The 19,920-nt window shown below is 47.6% G+C and overlaps 1 protein-coding gene across 1 annotated transcript in view; it reads left to right on the plus strand.

The window, feature by feature from the left end:
- Positions 1–19,920, plus strand: part of MYO1E (myosin IE) — a 242,623-nt gene that overhangs the window by 219,060 nt on the left and 3,643 nt on the right. Inside the window, exons 25-26 of the mRNA XM_023228657.2 lie at positions 1,711–1,803; positions 6,354–6,555. Of these exons, the coding sequence (XP_023084425.1) occupies positions 1,711–1,803; positions 6,354–6,555 (295 nt within the window). The remainder of the gene's footprint in view (positions 1–1,710; positions 1,804–6,353; positions 6,556–19,920) is intronic.

Genomic DNA, 19,920 nt, shown 5'->3' on the forward strand with positions numbered 1-19,920 from the left:
ATATATATATATATATATATTTTTTTTTTTTGAGACGGAGTCTCGCTGTGTCATCCAGGCTGGAGTGCAGTGGCCGGATCTCAGCTCACTGCAAGCTCCGCCTCCCGGGTTGACCCCATTCTCCTGCCTCAGCCTCCAGAGTAGCTGGGACTACAGGCGCCCGCCACCTCGCCAAGCTAGTTTTTTGTATTTTTTTTAGTAGAGACGGGGTTTCACCACGTTAGCCAGGATGGTCTTGATCTCCTGACCTCGTGATACGCCTGTCTCGGCCTCCCCAAAGTGCTGGGATTACAGGCATGAGCCACCACGCCCAGCCCATCATATTTTTATATGTGTAGAGCCACCACTCAGGAAATGTTGGTGTATGTCTGTGTATCTGTTAGTACTTGCAGAAAACAGACAGCAACTTTTCGGGGGCTTCTGAAGAGACTTTTCAAGAAAAAGATGTGGACAGGGTTTAGGGAACAAAGTAGGGACCCAGGGAAAAGGAACAGCAGGAGACCATTGTTATCTGCAAACCTGAAGCAGCAGAGGGAGGAACGAGGTGAACTGAAGGCTGTAGGCAGGAAGGAGGCAGGTGAAGTCCCCCTGCCTCCCTCCTGACATTCTGGTCTTCTGCCAGTGCCTCCTGTTGGCCTGGCCTGTAGGCCTCACCCCACTGGAAGGCAGAGGCCTGGCTGTCCCCAGGACTCAGACCCCAGGGCACAGAGCCAGGCAAAGAAAGGCTGCAAATAACTAGCAGGCTGTGTGTGTGCAGCGAGCCCCAGAGTGGAAACTGCCCAACAGGTGTTGGATTCTATCTTATTTGGGGTGGGGAGAGTGGCCTAGGTACTGGGAGGGAAGCCCCCAATAGGCCACATCCGTTTGCCCCTGGTCCCACGTGGTTGGTTCTCCCAGGCCCCAGAGCTATAGCTCTTTTGCTGTGTCTGCAGTGTGCACCTTGTCACCTCCTACCCTTCTCTATTCTTCAGCTCTTCTCTTTATAAGAAATTCCCTCTGCACCCTCTTCCAGCTGGTTTAATCCTACCTTCCTTCCTGTTCCACTCGAGACCCTGTTTATTGCTTTTCTCCCTCACATAGATGTCTCTGCAGAGATCTCCTCTGGCTCCTCTGGCCCTGCTGTCCAGCCCTGACTGTGACCCACAGTGTGCTCCTTTGGCCCCAGCTTGTTCCTAATTCCTTCATGTGTGTGTTAAGGGTACAAGTCTGCTTCTACTCCTCGTGGTCTCTGTGTTTAGTTCAAGGACCGTAGAACACACACTCTTGCGGGAAAGGCCCTTGACACCGGCAGGCGTGCAGTCAGTGCTGGAACGGGCTTCCTGCCAACCCCACTGATCCGCAGCGTTAGTGAACCTGCTCAGCCACTTAACGTGTAGAACGTGAATGCAAATGTTAAAATGTTCCATCTGTCTCAGAAAGTCTGCAAAAATAGAAACACCTTTGTAAGATGATCAGCCCTTCTTTAAAAGCCACGGTCTAACATTTCAAAACTGTACCTCTAGAAACCTGTCCTCCAGCCCCTCCCACCCAGTAGCTACCATTACATACTTCCCTCAACTGCCCCTTCTCCGCTGCAGCTGTTCTCCTGCAGATCCACCTGAGAACTGGAATCCAAGCTTCTCAAAAATTTTCCATATGCAAAGAACCATGAGGATCCATAAAACCAACCAGTAGTGCTGATTTTAACTTTGTCTTGCTTGTTTATTTCAGGCCCTACCAGAAGGAACACTACCCAAAATAGAGGTTATTCCAGTGGGACCCAAAATGCCAACTACCCAATGAGAGCGGCCCCTCCTCCCCCAGGTGAGCCAACCATGTACCATAGTCTGGGACCACTAAATCTGGACCCATAACATAAAATATGTTTGGGAAGAAACCCATCATCCAATCAATGCACACGTATTAACCAGGCTTGGACCATTTCAGTGCCAGATGTACAACACAGCCACTCTGCTGGAGACCTCACAATTCAGAAAAGTAGGGGTCAGTGAGACTGAACTGCGGCTGAGTTCGCAATCTGGATTTCATTACTTCGAAATATTACTCCCTTAGGAAAGGCTTCTGACAGACAGAAAGGAGTTCTTGTCCGTGACTACTAGACTGTTGTCAGCTTTTAAGACACAGGATGATGCTTTATGGAAATAGGAGTTTGTCAGGTCTAACCACACCACCACTATCCAGCTCTGGCCAAATACCACTACAGTAGCCCCGGCTTATCCTCGGAGGATGCATTCCAAGACCCCCAGTGGGGGCTTGAAAATGCAGATATTACCAAAACCTATCTATACTTTTCCAGTTTGAGTTTTCCACAAAACCAGCAGAAATTGTTTTCCTTCTTCACAGTGTTACAGATAGAAGATTCGTTGTTACTGTAGATCTTAGCAACCTCTGCATAAATTTTATCCTTAGTAAGTTGAGAACGTTCACCCTTTCACTTAAAGGAAGCGCTTAATGGCTTCTCATTGGCATATCCAAATTGCCAGCTTCCTGGGGCCATTATGAATCACAAGATGGCTGCTTAGTGACTGATGACGGGGTAGTGCACAGAGCATGGATAGGCTGGGCAAAGGGACGATTCGCATCCTGGCGGGACAGAGCGAGATGGCACACAACCTAAACCTTAGGAATTGTTCATTTCTGGAACTTTCATTTAATATTTCCAGGCCACAGTTGACCATGGGTAACTGAAACAGTGGAAAGCAAAATCATGGATAAGGAGGGGAGGGGGCCACTGCACAGTATTTTGTAAGTTACAGCAACTTAATGACTGATTCGAAGAAATTTGTTTTCTATTTATTTTCTGAGATTAGGATTCAGGAGGCCTGTTCGAAAAAAACAAAGTAATATCTGAGAGCATTACAAAGTTGTTATAAAGTTTACGCTTACATTTCATGTTTATCTCTTCTTTTTTGGGGATGGGGTCTCCGTTGGCCAACTGGAGTGCAGTGGCACGATCATAGCTCACTGCAGCCTCAAGTTCCCTGGATCAAGTGATCCTCCCACCTCAGCACGTTGAGTAGCTGGGACTACAGGCACGCACCACCATACCTGGCTCATTTTTTTACTCTTTGTAGACATGGAGTCTCACTGTGTTGCCCAGGCTGGTCTTGAACTCCTAGGTTCAAACAATCCTCCCACCTTGGCCGCCCAAAGTGTTGGGATTAAAAGCGTGCGCCACTGCACCTGGCCTCTCATTTTGAATAATAAAAATAAAACTCACAGATCCATACGCTCTCAACCTGAATCTTAGACTTTCTGCCTCTAAAAATCTGTGTAGTGTTTGCAGAACACTTGCAGAAATACATAACATCTTTTAATGTTTTCCCATCGCTCACAAAATTCAGTTCATAAAAAACTGCTCCCAGAGTGTTTGGTATTAAGCAGTTTAGGATTCTAAGTCTGATAGGGTCATTTTGAGACTATTTGATTCCAATCTTCCCAGCCAAGAGAATTCTCTTTGTACCAATGTCTTAGATAAGGAGTAAAAAGCATTTCTTGAGGCTGGTTGTGGTGGCTCACGCCTGTAATCCCAACACTTTGGGAGACCAAGGCAGGAGACTTGCTTGAGACCAGAAGTTTGAGCCCTGCCTGGGCAACATAGCAAAACCCCATCTCTATAAAAATGTTCTGAAAAATTAGCTGCAGCTGGGCGCAGTGGTTCAAACCTATAATCCCAGCACTTTGGGAGACCGAGGCGAGCAGATCACTTGAGGCCAGGAGTTTGAGACCAGCCTGGCCAACATGACAAAACCCTGTCTCTACTAAAAATACAACAATTAGCCAGGCATGGTGGCACACACCTGTAATCCCAGCTACTGGAAGGCTGAGGCACGAGAATTGCTTGAACCCGGGAGGTGGAGATTGCAGTGAGCTGAGATCACCCCACTGCACTCTAGCCTGGGTGACAGAGCAACACTCTGTCTCAAAAATAAATAACCGTAAAATAAAAAATAAAAATTAGCTGGACATAGTGGCACATGCCTGGAATCCCAGCTACTCAGGAGGCTGAAGTGGGAGGCTGAGGTGGCTATGATCATGCCACTGCATTCCAGCCTGTGTAACAGAGTGAGACCCTGTCTCAGGATTAGCTGGGCATGGTGGCATGCACCAGTGATTCCAGTTACTCTCAAAGCTGAGGCATGAACATCATTTGAGCCTGGGAGGCAGAGGTTGCTGTGATCTGAGATCGCACTACTGTACTCCAGCCTGGGTGACTGAGTGAGACTCCGTCTCCCCTCCCTATCCACCACCCCCCCCCCCCCGCCCCCAGCAAAAAAAAAAAAAAAAAAGAGACATTTCTTAAGTCTCTGGAATCTCACCGTTGCATGTAAAGTATGGACACTGGGGCCCAGCAGTGAGAAACTAATTCTCATCTCTTTTGGAGTCCCCGTCCTGCCTTGACCCAGCTCTGTCTCCTCCTTTCTTCTTTGAAGAAAATCCAAGCACAGAGGAACTTAGGAGAAGCCCTGTAGTACCATATTACTGCGTGTGCACTGGTTCCAGTGGAGAATTCTGGCCAAGTCCACCTGGAACGCTCACTGGCCTCAGCTAGGTTGGCCAAAGCAGCCTCAGATCGAATCAGGCCACAAGGTTTCCGACCTTGAGCAGCGCTCCCCAACTAAGTGCCAGTTCTTTCATCAATAAAATGAGACAGTGGGACCTGGATCCATTCAACCAGTGCTTCTCAAACTGTCTGTGGTGGAAGACCAGGGGTTTTCGGGGGGTTTAAAAAAATTTCCAGTCCGTCACATACCATACATTTGTATGATACAATAAAAATGAATTAGTAGAAGAAGAATTTTCAAAGCATATAAAATATAAGCCAAAATTTCTTATTATAAGATGCAGCTGGCATGAAATAGATCTGTCGAACTGCCATGAACGTTTCTAAATGCTTACTCTTAACTTCTGATCTTATCGTGGACAAGGGGATCTCGAGCAGCATGTGGGGTGGCCCCTGTGGGGACCTGACTTTTATCATGGGCCATGTGACATCCCAAGGGCATGTCACACACTTAAGATGCCCCTCTCCTTTCATTGGGACCCTAGGCAGCAAGTGGGGTCCTTCTACTCTCCTCCACCCAGACCCTGTGGGAGCCCATTCCGCTGTCACTCACTGAGGGAATGGGGTAAGGTGAAGGGCAGCTGTTTGCTCCAAGTGTCTAGTTCTGATCTGGTCTGGTGGCCTGTGGGAGGAAATTGCTAGAGACGTGGCTGGATGAGGAGCCACCCTCTTGAAAGCTCCACCCTGAGAAAACCGGGGTTCAAAGTAAGAATTCCAGCTGTTATTACTGGGCGGGAAGAACCCTATTTCTGCAATAATAAGGATATAGAGAAAAATGCATGTCGGAGCTGGAAGCCACCAAGCAAATTCTAGACCTATGTCGTGGTTCTTTCGTGAAGAACTGAGACTATGAAAGATCAGCTCTCTTGCTCATGATCAGTGTAGCTATCAGGCAGAGCCAGAACTGAACCCCTGGTCCTTCTCTAAGGGTCATCCCACTGGTACCAAAGAGTTCTCTTAATTTGGTTGGAAGAGGTTTTTGGGTGGGGTTCACCACAGTCGGCCTTGAAGAGTCTTGTTCTCTTTCTCCACTCAGCCCAGATCTGTCAGTGGGAGAATGAATAAGGGCCTCTTCATACGTAGCATGGAATGCTAATGCCCGAGTCAGCCAAGACGCATGGTTTGGAGCCTGTCACTCTAACCCATTACTTATTGGCTAATGTGATTTTAAGTAGACATCGCTGTTTGGCTGAGAGAGCTTGCTCCATCCGGACTGAGCCAACTGGGTGGCCACTTTTCCCTTGCCTGTGTAGAGCACCCCCTCTGCCTCACACAGCAGGCTCCTGCAGTGGATGCCCAAGACTGACCCCTTGAAAATGGATGTCCAGCTGTTTAAACAGCTGCCTGCCAGCCCTCTTGAGTCATAACCTCATAATTTTTCTGAAGCCCAAGAAGGTGTCTCCCAGCCAGCTGCAAGCTTACCTTTCCCTACTGTGGGCTTTGAACCCCAGGAAATCTGGGGATTCTATTATCACCAAGCATGTGCTGAGTGTCCGCTGTGTTCTGGGCACATACCGGGAAGTTGACCATGCGTTGTTGGACGTGTTAATTACATACAATTTTATTTGTCAGTTATACCTCAGTAAAGCCTGGGAATGGGGAGAACAGTGAATCAGCTCTAATTCTCACAATGTGTTAGCAGTGATGCCTTCCATTTTTTTCAAATGCGGAACTTGAGACTCAGAAGTTAAGTAAGCTTCCCTTGTAGTACGTGGAAGAAACGTGGAGAGACTTTTGGCAAAGGATCCAAAAATGTAAGCCTTATTTCCTTCTCTCTTTCTCTCTCTAGGATACCATCAGAACGGAGTCATCAGAAACCAGTTTGTGCCACATCCCGATGCTCCTGGAGGCCAGAGGTCCAGTCAGAAAAGCCTGTACACCTCCATGGCCCGCCCGCCCTTGCCACAGCAGCAGTCTACTGGTTCAGACCGCGTGTCACAGACGCCAGAGAGCCTGGATTTCCTCAAGGTCCCAGACCAGGGAGCCGCAGGGTAAGATTCTCACATCCCGTGGATGCAGCTGGCAAGCTCCATCTCCATCATTCAGAACAAGGGTTCAGAGGTTCCTGGGGGCTGTCAGTACAGGATTGTAAAGTTCAGTTTTCCACCTCAGTGCTGTATTCCGGGAGCCAAGGCTGTGGGGCTGTGGCTGGCATTTCTAAAGGTACAGCCACATTAATAGCAGACAGCTCATTTCATTCTCCAGAGAAGGCTTAGCTTGGAAACATCAGAAGATGGGTGCCCTTTGGCCCCAGATACAGTGACTCTGCGACCTCTTTGTGCTTTCTTGCATGGTTGAGGAATAAGGGAGCTTTTGATTTGGGTCTGTGCCTGCAGTTGCATAAATAAAACAGCTTTAAGAGTCTTCAGCAACATTAAGAATAACATCCCAGTGTTCTATATGATGTTTGTTGAAGAATATGAGTTTTTGTGGCTTTACAGTGACAGCCTCTCTACCTTTCTAGTATATAAATAAAGAGTGGTGAAGAGAATCCAGGCTTTTTAGCCGGAGGAAGTGAAGATGCCCGAAGCTCTGTGTAGATATTAGAAGAGCTATCAGTTTTAAAAGGGGGTTAAGACATGTCCTGTGGAGTCATAGGGATGGAACTAGCGCCAGCTGAAAACCAGTTAGTGAACTCGGCCAGGAGGTAGATTTTGGCTCCAGTAAAGGAAGAACATTGTAGCAACCCAAATATGAGTTGCCCTCGCATGTAAAGAGCATTTTGTCCCTGGGAGCATCCAGGCACCGGCTGGATGGGGATCACCAGGCAGGAGCGTTCAGAGTAGTGTTGTCAAATGTCAGATAAGGGGAAGAGAGGTCTCTCTAACACTGGACCTGCTGCTTACCCTCTAGTTTCCTTGTCTAAGCACTAATGTAATGCCATCAAGCTTGCAGGGTTGTCAGGAGGACTAGAAATAATACACGTAAAATCTCTAGCATGGTACTTGGCTGGCAGAAGTCTACTCACATAACTCTAGCTTGAGGGTGGTGATGATGGTGACAGAGTGATGATGATGAGGATCCCTGTTACTTCATGGAGGTTGAACTAGAGACTTGTAAGGAATCTTCCAGCTCTGCACGACTCTCCGTGGTGGAGTGACTGTCTGCTAAAACCAGTCACGGCCTGCTCCCGCCCACTCTTTCTTCTCTTCCCCTCTCTCAGGCCCACTTCCATTTTCCACTCTCTCCTGTCTCTAGCACCATGGAGAAGTTTCAAATGAGGATCAGGAGGTAGGAATGCAAAACAGACCTGTGCAGGAAGAGAAGCCAACAGCTCCGTCCTCTGAGGGGGGCAGCCATCCATCGACCTTTTTGTTTGTTGTTTGGTTGCTTTGTTTTTTGAGACAGGGTTTCGCTCTGTTGTCCAGGCTGCAGTGCAGTGGCACAATCTTGGCTCACTGCAGCCTCCTCCTCCCAGGTTCAAGTGATTCTCCTGCCTCAGCTTCCTGAGTAGCTGGGATTATAGGTACCCAGCACCACGCCCAGCTAATTTTTTTTTTCTTTTTTTGATACGGAGTCTCACTCTGTTGCCAGGCTGGAGTGCAGTGGCACGATCTCGGCTCACTGCAATCTCCGCCTCCCGGGTTCATGCGATTCCCCTGCCTCAGCCTCCCGAGTAGCCAGGACTACAGGCACGTGCCACCACACCCACCTAATTACTTTATTTATTTTGTATTTTAGTAGAGACAGGGTTTCACTGTGTTGGCCAGGATGGTCTCGATCTCCTGACCTCGTGATCCACCCACCTCAGCCTCCCAAAGTGCTGGGATTACAGATGTAAGCCACCGCACCCAGCCTAATTTTTTTATTTTTAGCAGAGACGGGGTTTCCCATGTTGGCCAGGCTAGTCTCGAACTCCTGACCTCAAGTAATCCACCCACCTCGGCTTTCCAAAGTGCTGGGATTACAGGCATGAGCCACCGTGCCTGGCCCCATTAACCTTTATGCCCTATTTGCCCTATTATTTGATGTTTTTCCTGCCTTAGCAGCTTCCTTCTAAAGACCACAAAGCTCTTAGGAACTTTACCATGTTCTCTCCTAGCGTTCCTTTTCCCCTGGCAAGTCTTACCTCACTTCATTTGGGCTACAAATATGAAAGCACCTTAGTTGGTTTTTTTTGTTTGTTTGTTTCGTTTTTGAGACAGTCTTATTCTGTTGCCAGGCTGCAGTGCAGTGGTGCGATCTCGGCTCACGGAAACCTCCATGTTCTGGGTTCAAGTGACTGTCCTGCCTCAGCCTCCTGAGTAGCCCGCCACCACAGCCAGCTAATTTTTTTGTATTTTTTGTTGAGGCGGGGTTTCACCATGTTGACCAGGATGGTCTCGATCTCTTGACCTCGTGATCTGCCTGCCTTGTTCTCCCAAAGTAGCTGGGATTACAGGCGTGAGCTACGGCACCCAGCTGAAAGCACCTTAGTTTTATCACACAGACGACCATCAGTAGAGTACATGCCACCCTTATATAGACCTCTCTCTGCGCGTGTGTGTGTGTGTGTCTCCCTCTCCTCTTCCCTTCCACTACCCCCCACTCTTGGGCTTTAAGTAGCTATATCCTAGCAGTTGTCATGACTGTGGTTTACCTGATTGGCTTGGTCTAAACCAGTAGTTCTCAAACTCGAGTGTGCACTAGAATCACCTGGAAAGCTTGCTGGCCCACTTCTCGAGTTTCTGATTCTGTAGGTCTGGGGTAGGGCCTAAGAATTTGCATTTCTACCATGTTCCCAGGTGATCCTCTGATCCAGGGACCACATTTGGAAAACCATTAGTCTGAAGGCACCTGTGGTCTGATTGATAAAGCCAGGGAAGCCTCCATGTGAAGGTGAATTGCAAGGGTGCTGTTAGGCTCACAGGATTTTTGATCTCTCACCCAGACCTACACCTTTCAGGTGGGTGAGCATCACTAAGTCACCCTCCTAGGCCCAGTTTGATCCCTCAAAGTAGGCAGGGTATTAAAAGCAGGCAACAGAATGCACCAAATCTCTTAGCTCTGTCTGCTAGCTGCCTACTTACTTTGGTTTTGGCAAGCAAAACCATCTTTCCAGCCTACTTTGCAAGTTGCAGACTTGCACATCAGCCAGCTGGGAGCATCTGTCAGCCAAAAGTAGGCAATTTAGGAACACTGTGTCTTAACCAAGGCTGCTCCCTTCCAGCCCTCTGCCATGTGGTTCCCTATTTCAGTCTTATCACACCCTTTGCCGCCTTCCGGCCTAAAGACTGGGTACACGTGGTGCTGTCTTGGAGGCTGGCCATGAGGCCGGAAGGAGAGGACACCTTCACAGCTGTCTACTAGGCAGGAAGATCTCCTTGTGTGTGAAACACGATCAGTAGGCACGCTATGTCTTAGCCAGCCTCCTCTTTGTAACCGTAAATCTGCTGTGCAAACATTCCTTACAAAATAGTACCCTGGGCAAAGGGCGGAGCCTTTTCTTGTATTTATTTTCTAAAACACATAAAGGTGAAAATTAAAAGTATCTAATGTGGCCAGATCCCCATGGTTACCTAAATTTAACAGCTTCTTCGTGTTTGCCATAAAAACCTGAATTGTATTTATCCCACAGGAGGCTGTTGAAGCATGCAGGGAATTTTAGGATCCCAAGTTTGTACTTTTTCCATAAATATGAAAATTCCTATATACATCAAAGTTCTAAACAGTCACCTTGACTTTCACCAGTCTATAAAAGTAGGATTACTATGGTCTTTCTTTCCTAGCTTTCACATTCTGGGTTTCTCTTTCCTTCTTCTCTCATCCCTCAATGCACTTTTTCTGTAATTTATTTTGGATCATGTAATATGGATAAAATCAAATGATGTAATTAGCACCTCAAGTTAACTCAGGCAAGTCTTTATCAGTTTATTTTAGGTTCAATCAGTTGTTTTAAGAGAGCATGAAGATTTCACTAAATTAATTACCATCCCAACTGGATTCTTTACCCTTGCATTGCAGTATTTGTGCACATGGTAGCTATCATTATCATTCTCCTGGAAACACTGAGAGATCTGCAGTGGGAATCAGGATCTTGCCATCGATTAGTATAGCTTTTGAAAAGTCTAACTCAGGTCAAAGATCTTTCCTGATTCTCAAGGAAAGAGAAGAGGTTAGGCAAGAACCTTATAAACAGTTCATCCAGGCCGGGCGCGGTGGCTCACGCCTGTAATCCCAGCACTTTGGGAGGCCAAGGTGGACGGAACACGAGGTCAGGAGATTGAGACCATCCCGTCTAACATGGTGAAACCCCGTCTCTACTAAAAATACAAAAAATTAGCCAGGCATGGTGGTGGGCGCCTGTAGTCCCAGCTACTCGGGAGGCTGAGGCAGGAGAATGGCATGAAACTGGGAAGCAGAGCTTGCAGTGAGCTGAGATTGCGCCACTGCACTCCAGCCTGGGCGACAGAGCGAGAATCCGTCTCAAAAAAATACACAAAACAGTTCATCCATCCACCTTTGCTCTGATCTCACTATCCATTGTGTTTCATAATTTTCCCTCCTATAACTGAAATGTACATAATCTACCTGCAGTTCATTCTTGGAAGCATTCAAACCCAGACTGGAAATGTCTGTTAACCTTTTTAATCCTGTGGTCCATTTTGTGGGAGGACAACTTCAGGAAATTTCAAGATACTCCAGAGATTAATCCAACTAGAAGTTGGAAAAACAGAAAAGTCTTGCAGGTGCTCAGTAGTGGGGCTTCTGGGCATGCCACAAAGGAGGGGCCAACAGAAATAGTTAAATGCTGCCTCTGTGTCTCTTGTCAAGATCCTCCCAATGGAGTCATATTTTCAAGGGGCTTAAAATTTCCATCAAGTGTCCAACAGCAATATTTCTCAACCCATAATCTGTGGGAGCAGCAGCCATATCCTGGCCCAGGCAGACATGGTGCTGAGGAATTCTTGGCATCCATTTCCACATTTCCAGTAATGTTTATAGATTCAACCTTTTGGAACACAGCAGATTTTTAAGGGCCAGTGGAATAAAATGCCATTATTTTCCTTCTTGGAATTTCAAGACATACATTTCACATCTGCAGAACAAAGAGGTGATATTCGAAAGCTTAATCCCAGCTCCCCTTGGCATAGACGAGGCACACCCACCCAGGAGGTATGGGAGCTACAGAGAAATTCACAAAAGGTGGCATTTAGAGTGCAGAGAGCACAGGATTTGCAGCTGTAAGAGCAGGATGTGAGTCCTGGTTTATCCATTCGTTCCTTTTTCTTTCATTCATCAATATTTACTGAGCCATGTGCCTTCTGTGTGCTACCCCAGGCTTGTCACTTAATCTTTCTACTCCTTGGTGTCTTCACCTGTATAATAGGGATACTAATAATATAATAATTTTGAAAACCCACTCCTCAGAGTTTTCTTGAAGGTTAAGTAAGGGCTTTGTGTGCTATAAAGCACAGTGCTATTTGAAAGTTATTTTGTATTTGTCTCATTACTGTTATTCATTGGTCGGTCTCACAAGGAAATTTTAATGCGCCACCAGGGTTGAAAGGTGACATTCCCTGGCCCAGTGGCTTTATTCTCAAGAACTCAAATCTCTGGCCTGCCTAGAGCTGTGGATTCCTTGAAGGTGTACACTTCAGGCATTGCTGGCTTTAATGCGGGGAATGGACAGCCTGGGGAAGCCAAAACAAGGAGACTAGACAGGGAGATGCCCGCCCCCAACACACACACACCCTTGGCAGCTGTGCCTGTTCTCCATGGGCACAGAGCATCAGCGGCACACAGTTCTGCAGTAACGGTAACATACACTAGATATTAGAGCCTCTTTTGGACAATTTGAAGAAGAAAAGTCACAAACTCCTTCCGGCTCTGCACTATTCCACAGTCTCTCTCTCTCTCTCTCTTTTTTTTTTTTTTTGACAGAGTCTCACTCTGTCACTGAGGTTGGGGTGCAATGGTGCGATCCTGGCTCACTGCAGCTCAACATCTGCCTCCCACGTTCAAGTGATTCACATGCCTCAACCTCCCAAGTAGCTGGGATTACAGGCATGCGCCACCACGCCCGGCTAATTTTTAGTAGGGATGGGGTTTTGCCATGTTGGCCAGGCTGGTCTCGAACTCCTGGCCTCTACAGTCTCTTTCTAACTAAACATCTCAGCTGCAGTCATCATAACAGTGAACATCCCGTGGAAAGGATGGACATTGCCAGGGCAGAGGAAATTAACTAGCCCTCAGTTGAGTTTTGATGTCATTTGGGGTTTTGTTTTCTTGTGGACTTTTGGCACCTTGTGAGATTCGGCAGCCATCCGTGAGGACTCAAATGTCAGCTGACATCCTAATGTCTTGGGGCAAATAGATCAGTTGTTTCTTCTCTGGTCACTAATACAGGACTCTTGCAGTGCAAGTTTTCACAAAGCAAACTGGATGTAGTGTGCTTAATTCGTCAGGAAATGTTATTTGCTTCTGGGTTTAATGTGATTGCCCTACTCAGAAAAAAGAACCTGGTGCAAAAAGAAGTTGCTGTAGGTCAGCTTTTTCGTGTATTTATGTTAATTGGTAATAGACACATAAAGTGATGTGTACAAATTACCCTAAAATAAGAAAACTAAACTACATTGTACAAAATTACATATAATGAAACACTGGATTTGCTCAGTGATGTATAATTTTATAACCATATACTAACATGTATATTGTATATATAAATACTATCTATTATATATATAATAAGTCTTTATTATTGAAATGTCAAAAGGAAAAATAACTTATTGTCAAGTCTGAAATCTTGCTGCAACTCCCCATTATCTAGCCGGGCACAGTGGCTCACGCCGTTAATCACAGCACTTTGAGAGGCTGAGGCAGGAGGATCACTTGAGGTCAGGAGCTCGAGACCAGGCTGACCAACATGTGAAACCCTGTCTCTACTAAAAATACAAAAATTAGCCGGGCATGGTGGCAGGTGCCTGTAATCCCAGCTGCTTGGGAGACTGAGGCATGATAATCACTTGAACCCAGGAGGCGGAGGCTGCAGCGAGCTGAGATCATTCCACTGCACTGCAGCCAGGTGACAGAGTGAGGCTCTGTCTCAAAAAAAAAAAAAAAAATTATCTCAATGAAATAATTACTTTTATAACACAACTTTCAATTCTGTGATGTTTATTAGAAATACAAATACTGTATCATAAAGTACCAGAACTACCAAAATTATCTAAATTCTACATAGCCATTATAAAACAAATGGGGCAAATGGCTGTAGTCCCAGCACTCAGATGGCTAAAGCAGGAGGATGGCCCAAGTTCAGGGGTTCAAGACTGCAGTGAGGTATAATCATGTCACTGTACCCCAGCCTGGGCATCATTGCAAGACCTTGTCTCTAAAAATACTAACAGTAAGGAAATAATGAAACAAAAGTTGGCAAGGCATTTGTAGACATGAGTGCGCCTGTTTTGTTGTGAGGGCAGCATGAGGATGGTAGGATGGCAGTGTTCTGGTAAACAGCGGGCACTCCAGTGAGGAAAAGGCCTGAACTGTAACATTTACCAGTTTCTCGGGTAAAATTCTCTCCCCATGGCCAATTTCAAGCTACCAGTGTGACTACTACTGAGTGCGGAGCTGGGAAAGGATGGGCAGTCTCACACCATTGTATAGTACTTCTACCACACATCAGCAGTAGACTTTAATAACTTCAAATGCGTAGATAGAAGGAAAATAAGTAGACCAGGCATGGTGGCTCATGCCTGTAATCCCAGCACTTCGGGAGGCCAAGGCAGGCGGATCACTTGAGATTAGGAGTTCAAGACCAGCCTGACCAACATGGAGAAACCCCATCTCTACTAAAAATACAAGATTAGCCAGGCGTGGTGGCACATGCCTGTAATCCCAACTACTCGGGAGGCTGAGGCAAGAGAATTGCTTGAACCCAGGAGGCACAGGTTGCGGTGAGCTGAGATCGTGCCATTCCACTCCAGCCTGGGCAACAAGAAACAACTCCGTCTCAAAACAAAACAAAAAAAAAGAAGTCATTCTTCTTATTAATGACGCAGGATTGCCACCTAGTGACACAGAGGAGATTGCCTGGGTTTTCCAGGCTGTTGGAGTCTGGGAAAATGGCTGTTTCCACCGACTGTGTTCCACGACAGCTTCATTGGCACAGATTTCCTGTGTTCCTCAGTGCTGTTCAGAGCTCTCTGTAAAACTTTCTTAGAATTAGAAAAAAGACCTAGAACCGGGTGCAGTGACTTACACTTGTAATCCCAGCACTGTGGGAGGCCAAGGTGGGAGGATCACTTAAGCCCAGGAGTTCAAGACCAGCCTGGGCAACGTGGCAGAACTTCATGGCTAAAAATAAAGAGGCTGGGCACAGTGGCCTACACCTGTAATCGCAGCACTTTGGGAGGCTGAGGCGGGCGGATCACTTGAGGTCAGGAGTTCGACACCAGTCTGGCCAAAATGGCAAAACCCCGTCTCTACTAAAAGTACAAAAATTAGACGGGCATGGTGGTGGGCACCTGTAATCCCAGCTACTTGGGAGGCTGAGGCACAAGAATCACTTGAACCTGGGAGGCGGAGGTTGCAGTGAGCCGAGATCGTGCCACTGCACTCCAGCCTGCATCATAGAGCGAGACTCGGTGTTAAAAAAAAAATAAAAACAAGTTAATATATGAAAAAGAAGCCGGGCGCGGTGGCTCAAGCCTGTAATCCCAGCACTTTGGGAGGCCGAGACGGGCGGATCACAAGGTCACAAGATCAAGACCATCCTGGCTAACACGGTGAAACCCCGTCTCTACTAAAAAATACAAAAAACTAGCTGGGCGAGGTGGCGGGCGCCTGTAGTCCCAGCTACTCAGGAGGCTGCGGCAGGAGAGTGGCGTAAACCCGGGAGGCAGAGCGTGCAGTGAGCTGAGATCCGGCCACTGCACTCCAGCCGTGGCGACAGAGCGAGACTCCATCTCAGAAAAAAAAAAAAAAGAAAAAGAAAAAGGACCTAGGCCATTGCCTGAATCTGCTTAGGTTTTACAGATGCAGAGCTTGGCCTCAAACCCAGCACACAGACTCAAGCCCACGTCCCCCTCCTGCTACACACTGTCAACACAGATCTTGAGGCCCCATCTCAGGGGGAGTTAGCCAAATAGCCACACAAGTCACTGTCATGCTACGATTCACCCCTGCTCTGGGGGAGCCGTGGGCTAGGGGAGGGTATGGCGGGGGGTTCGCCAGAGTCTGGGGAAGGAGTGATGGAAATGAGATCCAAAGGCTGAGCAGGAGTTAGCAGTCCTGCCTGGGAAGTGGGGAGAGGCCAGGGGAGCAGAGCCAGACCAAGGAGGCAGAAAGATTCCGTGTGGCTGCAGTGCCAGGAGCCTTAGGCTTGGGCCACCATGGTGGCCAGTGGTGAAACCAGCAGGAAATGCCAGGAGCCTGCATCAATCATCTCACAGGAGTGTCGTGAGGGTGAAATGAAGCAGCATCTGTGAAAATGCCTAGCACAAGGCCTGGTCCAGTTGAGGGGAGTTTATCCAGACCTCGCTCAGCTACTGCCAGTTTCCCAGAAGACATCCTGTCTGCTCGCCCTCACAAGGGTGGAGCCATGTGCAGGCTGGCCAGGGAGAATGGCTCTCACTGTGGCTCGCTTTGGGAATATACTGCCCCAGCAGAGGAGTTGTGCCCCTTTGTGATCACAAGTAAGAGCCAATGGTGGCAGCATCAGTGTTGCCCTTCCTAATGCAAAGTGCAGAGGTCCTCCCTCCTCCACCCACCTGCCCGCTCCTGCCGGCTGCCATCAAACAGTCCCCACTGTCCACACCCTGCTCCCCAGCAAATGTCCCATCTCAAAGCTGCCCTGGCCTTCCCCACCTCTCACCTGTGGAGTACTAGGAACCCCATGCAGCCTGGTGATAAAGGGCCACATGGTTTACATTGCCAGCACAGTAGCAGTTGCCCACAACCTGGACAATTAGGCCAGCTGTTGTCATGGGTCTACAGAGGACCCCAAATTCCCCGGGTAATTCCTGAGGTTTTGCTTTGGCCAGTAGTCACTTATCCTGAGGAAGTAGCCTCTGATGCCTTGAGATCAAAGACCATGCAGTGGCCACATACACACAGCTATTTGCGTGGCCCACCTGCATCCCCGTAGGTCTTGTTTATAATTTGGTATCTTATCACCAGAAAGAATCCGTTCAATCAGACTTATGCTCTCTAGTTTAAAACAATCTAGATGCCTTTTTTTTTTTTTTCCCCCTAATTACCCTGGCTAGAGTTTCCAGGATAATATTGGACAGAAGTGGTGAGTGCTGTTTTTATTCCTGATCTTATGGGGAAATTGTTATGAGTTTCACCAGTAAATATGATGTAAACTTGAAGTATGTGGATAAGGGTCGTCTCCTGAACCAGGGCTCATGAAGAAAGGTAGGAAGGCACCAATGTGGCCTGACGCAGGGAGTGAGGCTGGGGTGTGAGCAGCGGCCGCACCTGGCAGAGTCTGTAGGCGCCATGAAGGTCCTTTTTGCAAGAGTAGAGAAAAGCTGTTAGAAAGATTTTCAGGTTGAGGATGGGGCGAACTAGTAACAGCTGAGCTAGCATGAGGGTCAAGTGTCCTAGAAAGGAAACAACTGGCAAGGAAGACATGAAGGACAGAAACAAGTCTTCGTCAAAGCTGGAAGCAGGTGGGGCAGAACAAGTGAGTGATGCCCAGGACAGGGAGGGTCTTAGCTCTCAGGAGCCATCCGTCTTGTCTTACCCCGACCCCAGTGAGGGGAGTCCTTCGGTAGGAGGACCCTATACCTAAGCCCCCGTACATGGGCTCCAGAGACCTTGTCAGTCTGCATTAAGGACAGTGGGATTTTTCCCCTGCACAAGACAGGACAGATTTCCATCTGTGGGTTCAGTTGGCCCGCTATGCCCATGGGTTCCACATCTGTGGATTCAACCAAACTTGGAATAAAAATGTTTAGAAAAAGTACAGATAGCTGCCTCTGTAGTGAACAACTACAGACTTAAAAAAACTTTTTTTTTTTTTTTTTTTTGAGACAGCGTCTTACTCTGTGGCCCAGGCTGGAGTGCAGTGGCGCAATCTCGGCTCACTGCAACCTCCGCCTCCTGGGTTCAAGTGATTCTCCTGCCTCAGCCTCCCAAGTAGCTGGCACTATAGGTGTGCACCACCACGCCTGGCTAACTTCTGTGTATTTTTTGTAGAAACAGGGGTTTTGCCATGTTGGCCAGGCTGGTCTCGAATTCCTGACTTCAAGTGATCCACGTGCCTTGGTCTCCCAAGGTGCTGGGATTATAGGCGTGAGCCACCATGCCTAGTCAGTCCTGTATTTTTAAAAAAGCCTTTTTCTTGTCATTATTCCCTAAACAATATAGTATAACAACTATTTACATAGCATTTACATTATATTAGGTATTGTAAGTAATCTAGAGGTGATTTGACGCATACAGGAGGCTGTGCATATGCACATTGTTTATTTGAAGTTGTTACACTCTTTCATATGAGGGACGTGTCTGTGGAGTTTAGTATCTGTGAGGAGTCCTGGAACCAGTCCCCCAGGGAGACAGGGACGACGGTTTTGGGGGTGTGTGCGTGCACATGTGTGCATCTGTGTCCTTCCACATGCACTTCTAGCCCAGTTCTGTGGACTGCCAGGCTGGAGGCTCCCTCCCTCCCAGGGTGTCGTAATGCCCGCCGCCACCCGCTTTCATTCCTTGTTGCTGAGAAGTCACATGACATCTGGTATCCAGGCTAATGGCTCTTATTAACCAAATGCTGACACATCCCCAGTATATAGGGTGCTTAATTTAAAACCTGCTTGCCTGGCCAACTTTCAGAGAAGCACGCACTTCTTGAACAGGGAATGAGGATTTCCAATAGGCACTAGGTAGAAAATGAATGATGTCACACTAAGAACCTACAAAATGCCTTTGCTCTGCACTGAGAGGGAAGTGCAGGGGGGTGGTGGTAAGAGGAGTGGAGCCTGAGTAGCCTTGGGGATTGCTCCCTCCCATGTGGGGTGGTGGAAAAGCCCAGTCTCAGGGGAGCCCAGCCCCTCCTGGGGACAATCCACCACCCTGCTGGCAGTCCATGTCCCCTACCAGCCACCCCTTTGTGATCCAGGATGTTCATCAGCACCCCATGAGCATCCGTCATCACAGGACCTGGGCAAGGCCAGCAGGCTGTGGCTCCTGAGAGCAGAGCTCAAAACTGGGTGTGGTGGTTCTTTCGAGAACTCAGGCCCCAGAAAGCCCCTCCCTTTTCCTCCTTGCTCCCGTAGGTGTGAATGATGTGCAGACCTAACAGCCAGTCCCACCAGGTTGAGGTCCAGCCCAGGTTCTTAAGGGAGAAATCTTAAGTTTCTTTTGTAGGGAAATGAATATAGCCTTTACTTTGGTTTGTCCTTAAGCAAAGTGGAAAAAAAAAAGAAATGTTCTCCATGTTTCCATTTTCCTTTTTGTTTTTGCTAAATGTTTTTTATGAACATATTTAATAAATAAATGTTTCAGGTGTAAGTGTAAAGATCTCACTAAATAGGAACAAGTTGAACTTACATACCTTTGAAACAGTATATGAATGGTGACTGAAGGCAGCATAGTATATAGAAAGAATAACTTTAAAGCTGGAAGATCTGGATTAGGGTTAGAGCACTAGAGATATTTTTAATACTTATGACAGTGGGGTGGAGGGAGTGTCACTGGTATCCAGTGGGTAGAGGCCAGGGATCCTACAGGGCATAGGACAGCCTCCCTCACCCACCCCCATACACACACACAACAGAGAATTCCCAGCCGCAAATGTCAGTTGTGCAGATGTTGAGAAAGTGCTCTGGATAAACTCTTTTTTTTTTTTTTTTTTTTTGAGACGGAGTCTCGCTCTGTCGCCCAGGCTGGAGTGCAGTGGCCGGATCTCAGCTCACTGCAAGCTCCGCCTCCCGGGTTTACGCCATTCTCCTGCCTCAGCCTCCCGAGTAGCTGAGACTACAGGTGCCCACCACCTCGCCCGGCTAGTTTTTGTGTTTTTTAGTAGAGACGGGGTTTCACCGTGTTAGCCAGGATGGTCTCGATCTCCTGACCTCGTGATCCGCCCGTCTCGGCCTCCCAAAGTGCTGGGATTACAGGCTTGAGCCACCGTGCCCGGCCGATAAACTCTTGTATAAGAATATTCACAGTAACATTTTTGGAGGGGCAAAGGGGAGTTCTGAAGGGTAATAATGAAAGAATGGGAAGGAGATCTGAGGAGTAATACTGATTGACGAAATGAGAGGGAAGTCTGTAGAGTAATAATGAGGGGGTGGGAGGAAAGATTGTGGAGTAATGATGAGGGTGTGAGGGAAGTCTGCAGAGTAATGAGAGGGTTGAAGTATGAGGAGTAATAATGAGGAATAGGAGGGAAGTCTGTGGAGTAATAATGAGGGGTAGGAGGGAAGTCT

This window comes from Piliocolobus tephrosceles, chromosome 6 (assembly GCF_002776525.5).
Source record: "Piliocolobus tephrosceles isolate RC106 chromosome 6, ASM277652v3, whole genome shotgun sequence".
Taxonomy (NCBI): Eukaryota; Metazoa; Chordata; class Mammalia; order Primates; family Cercopithecidae; genus Piliocolobus; species Piliocolobus tephrosceles.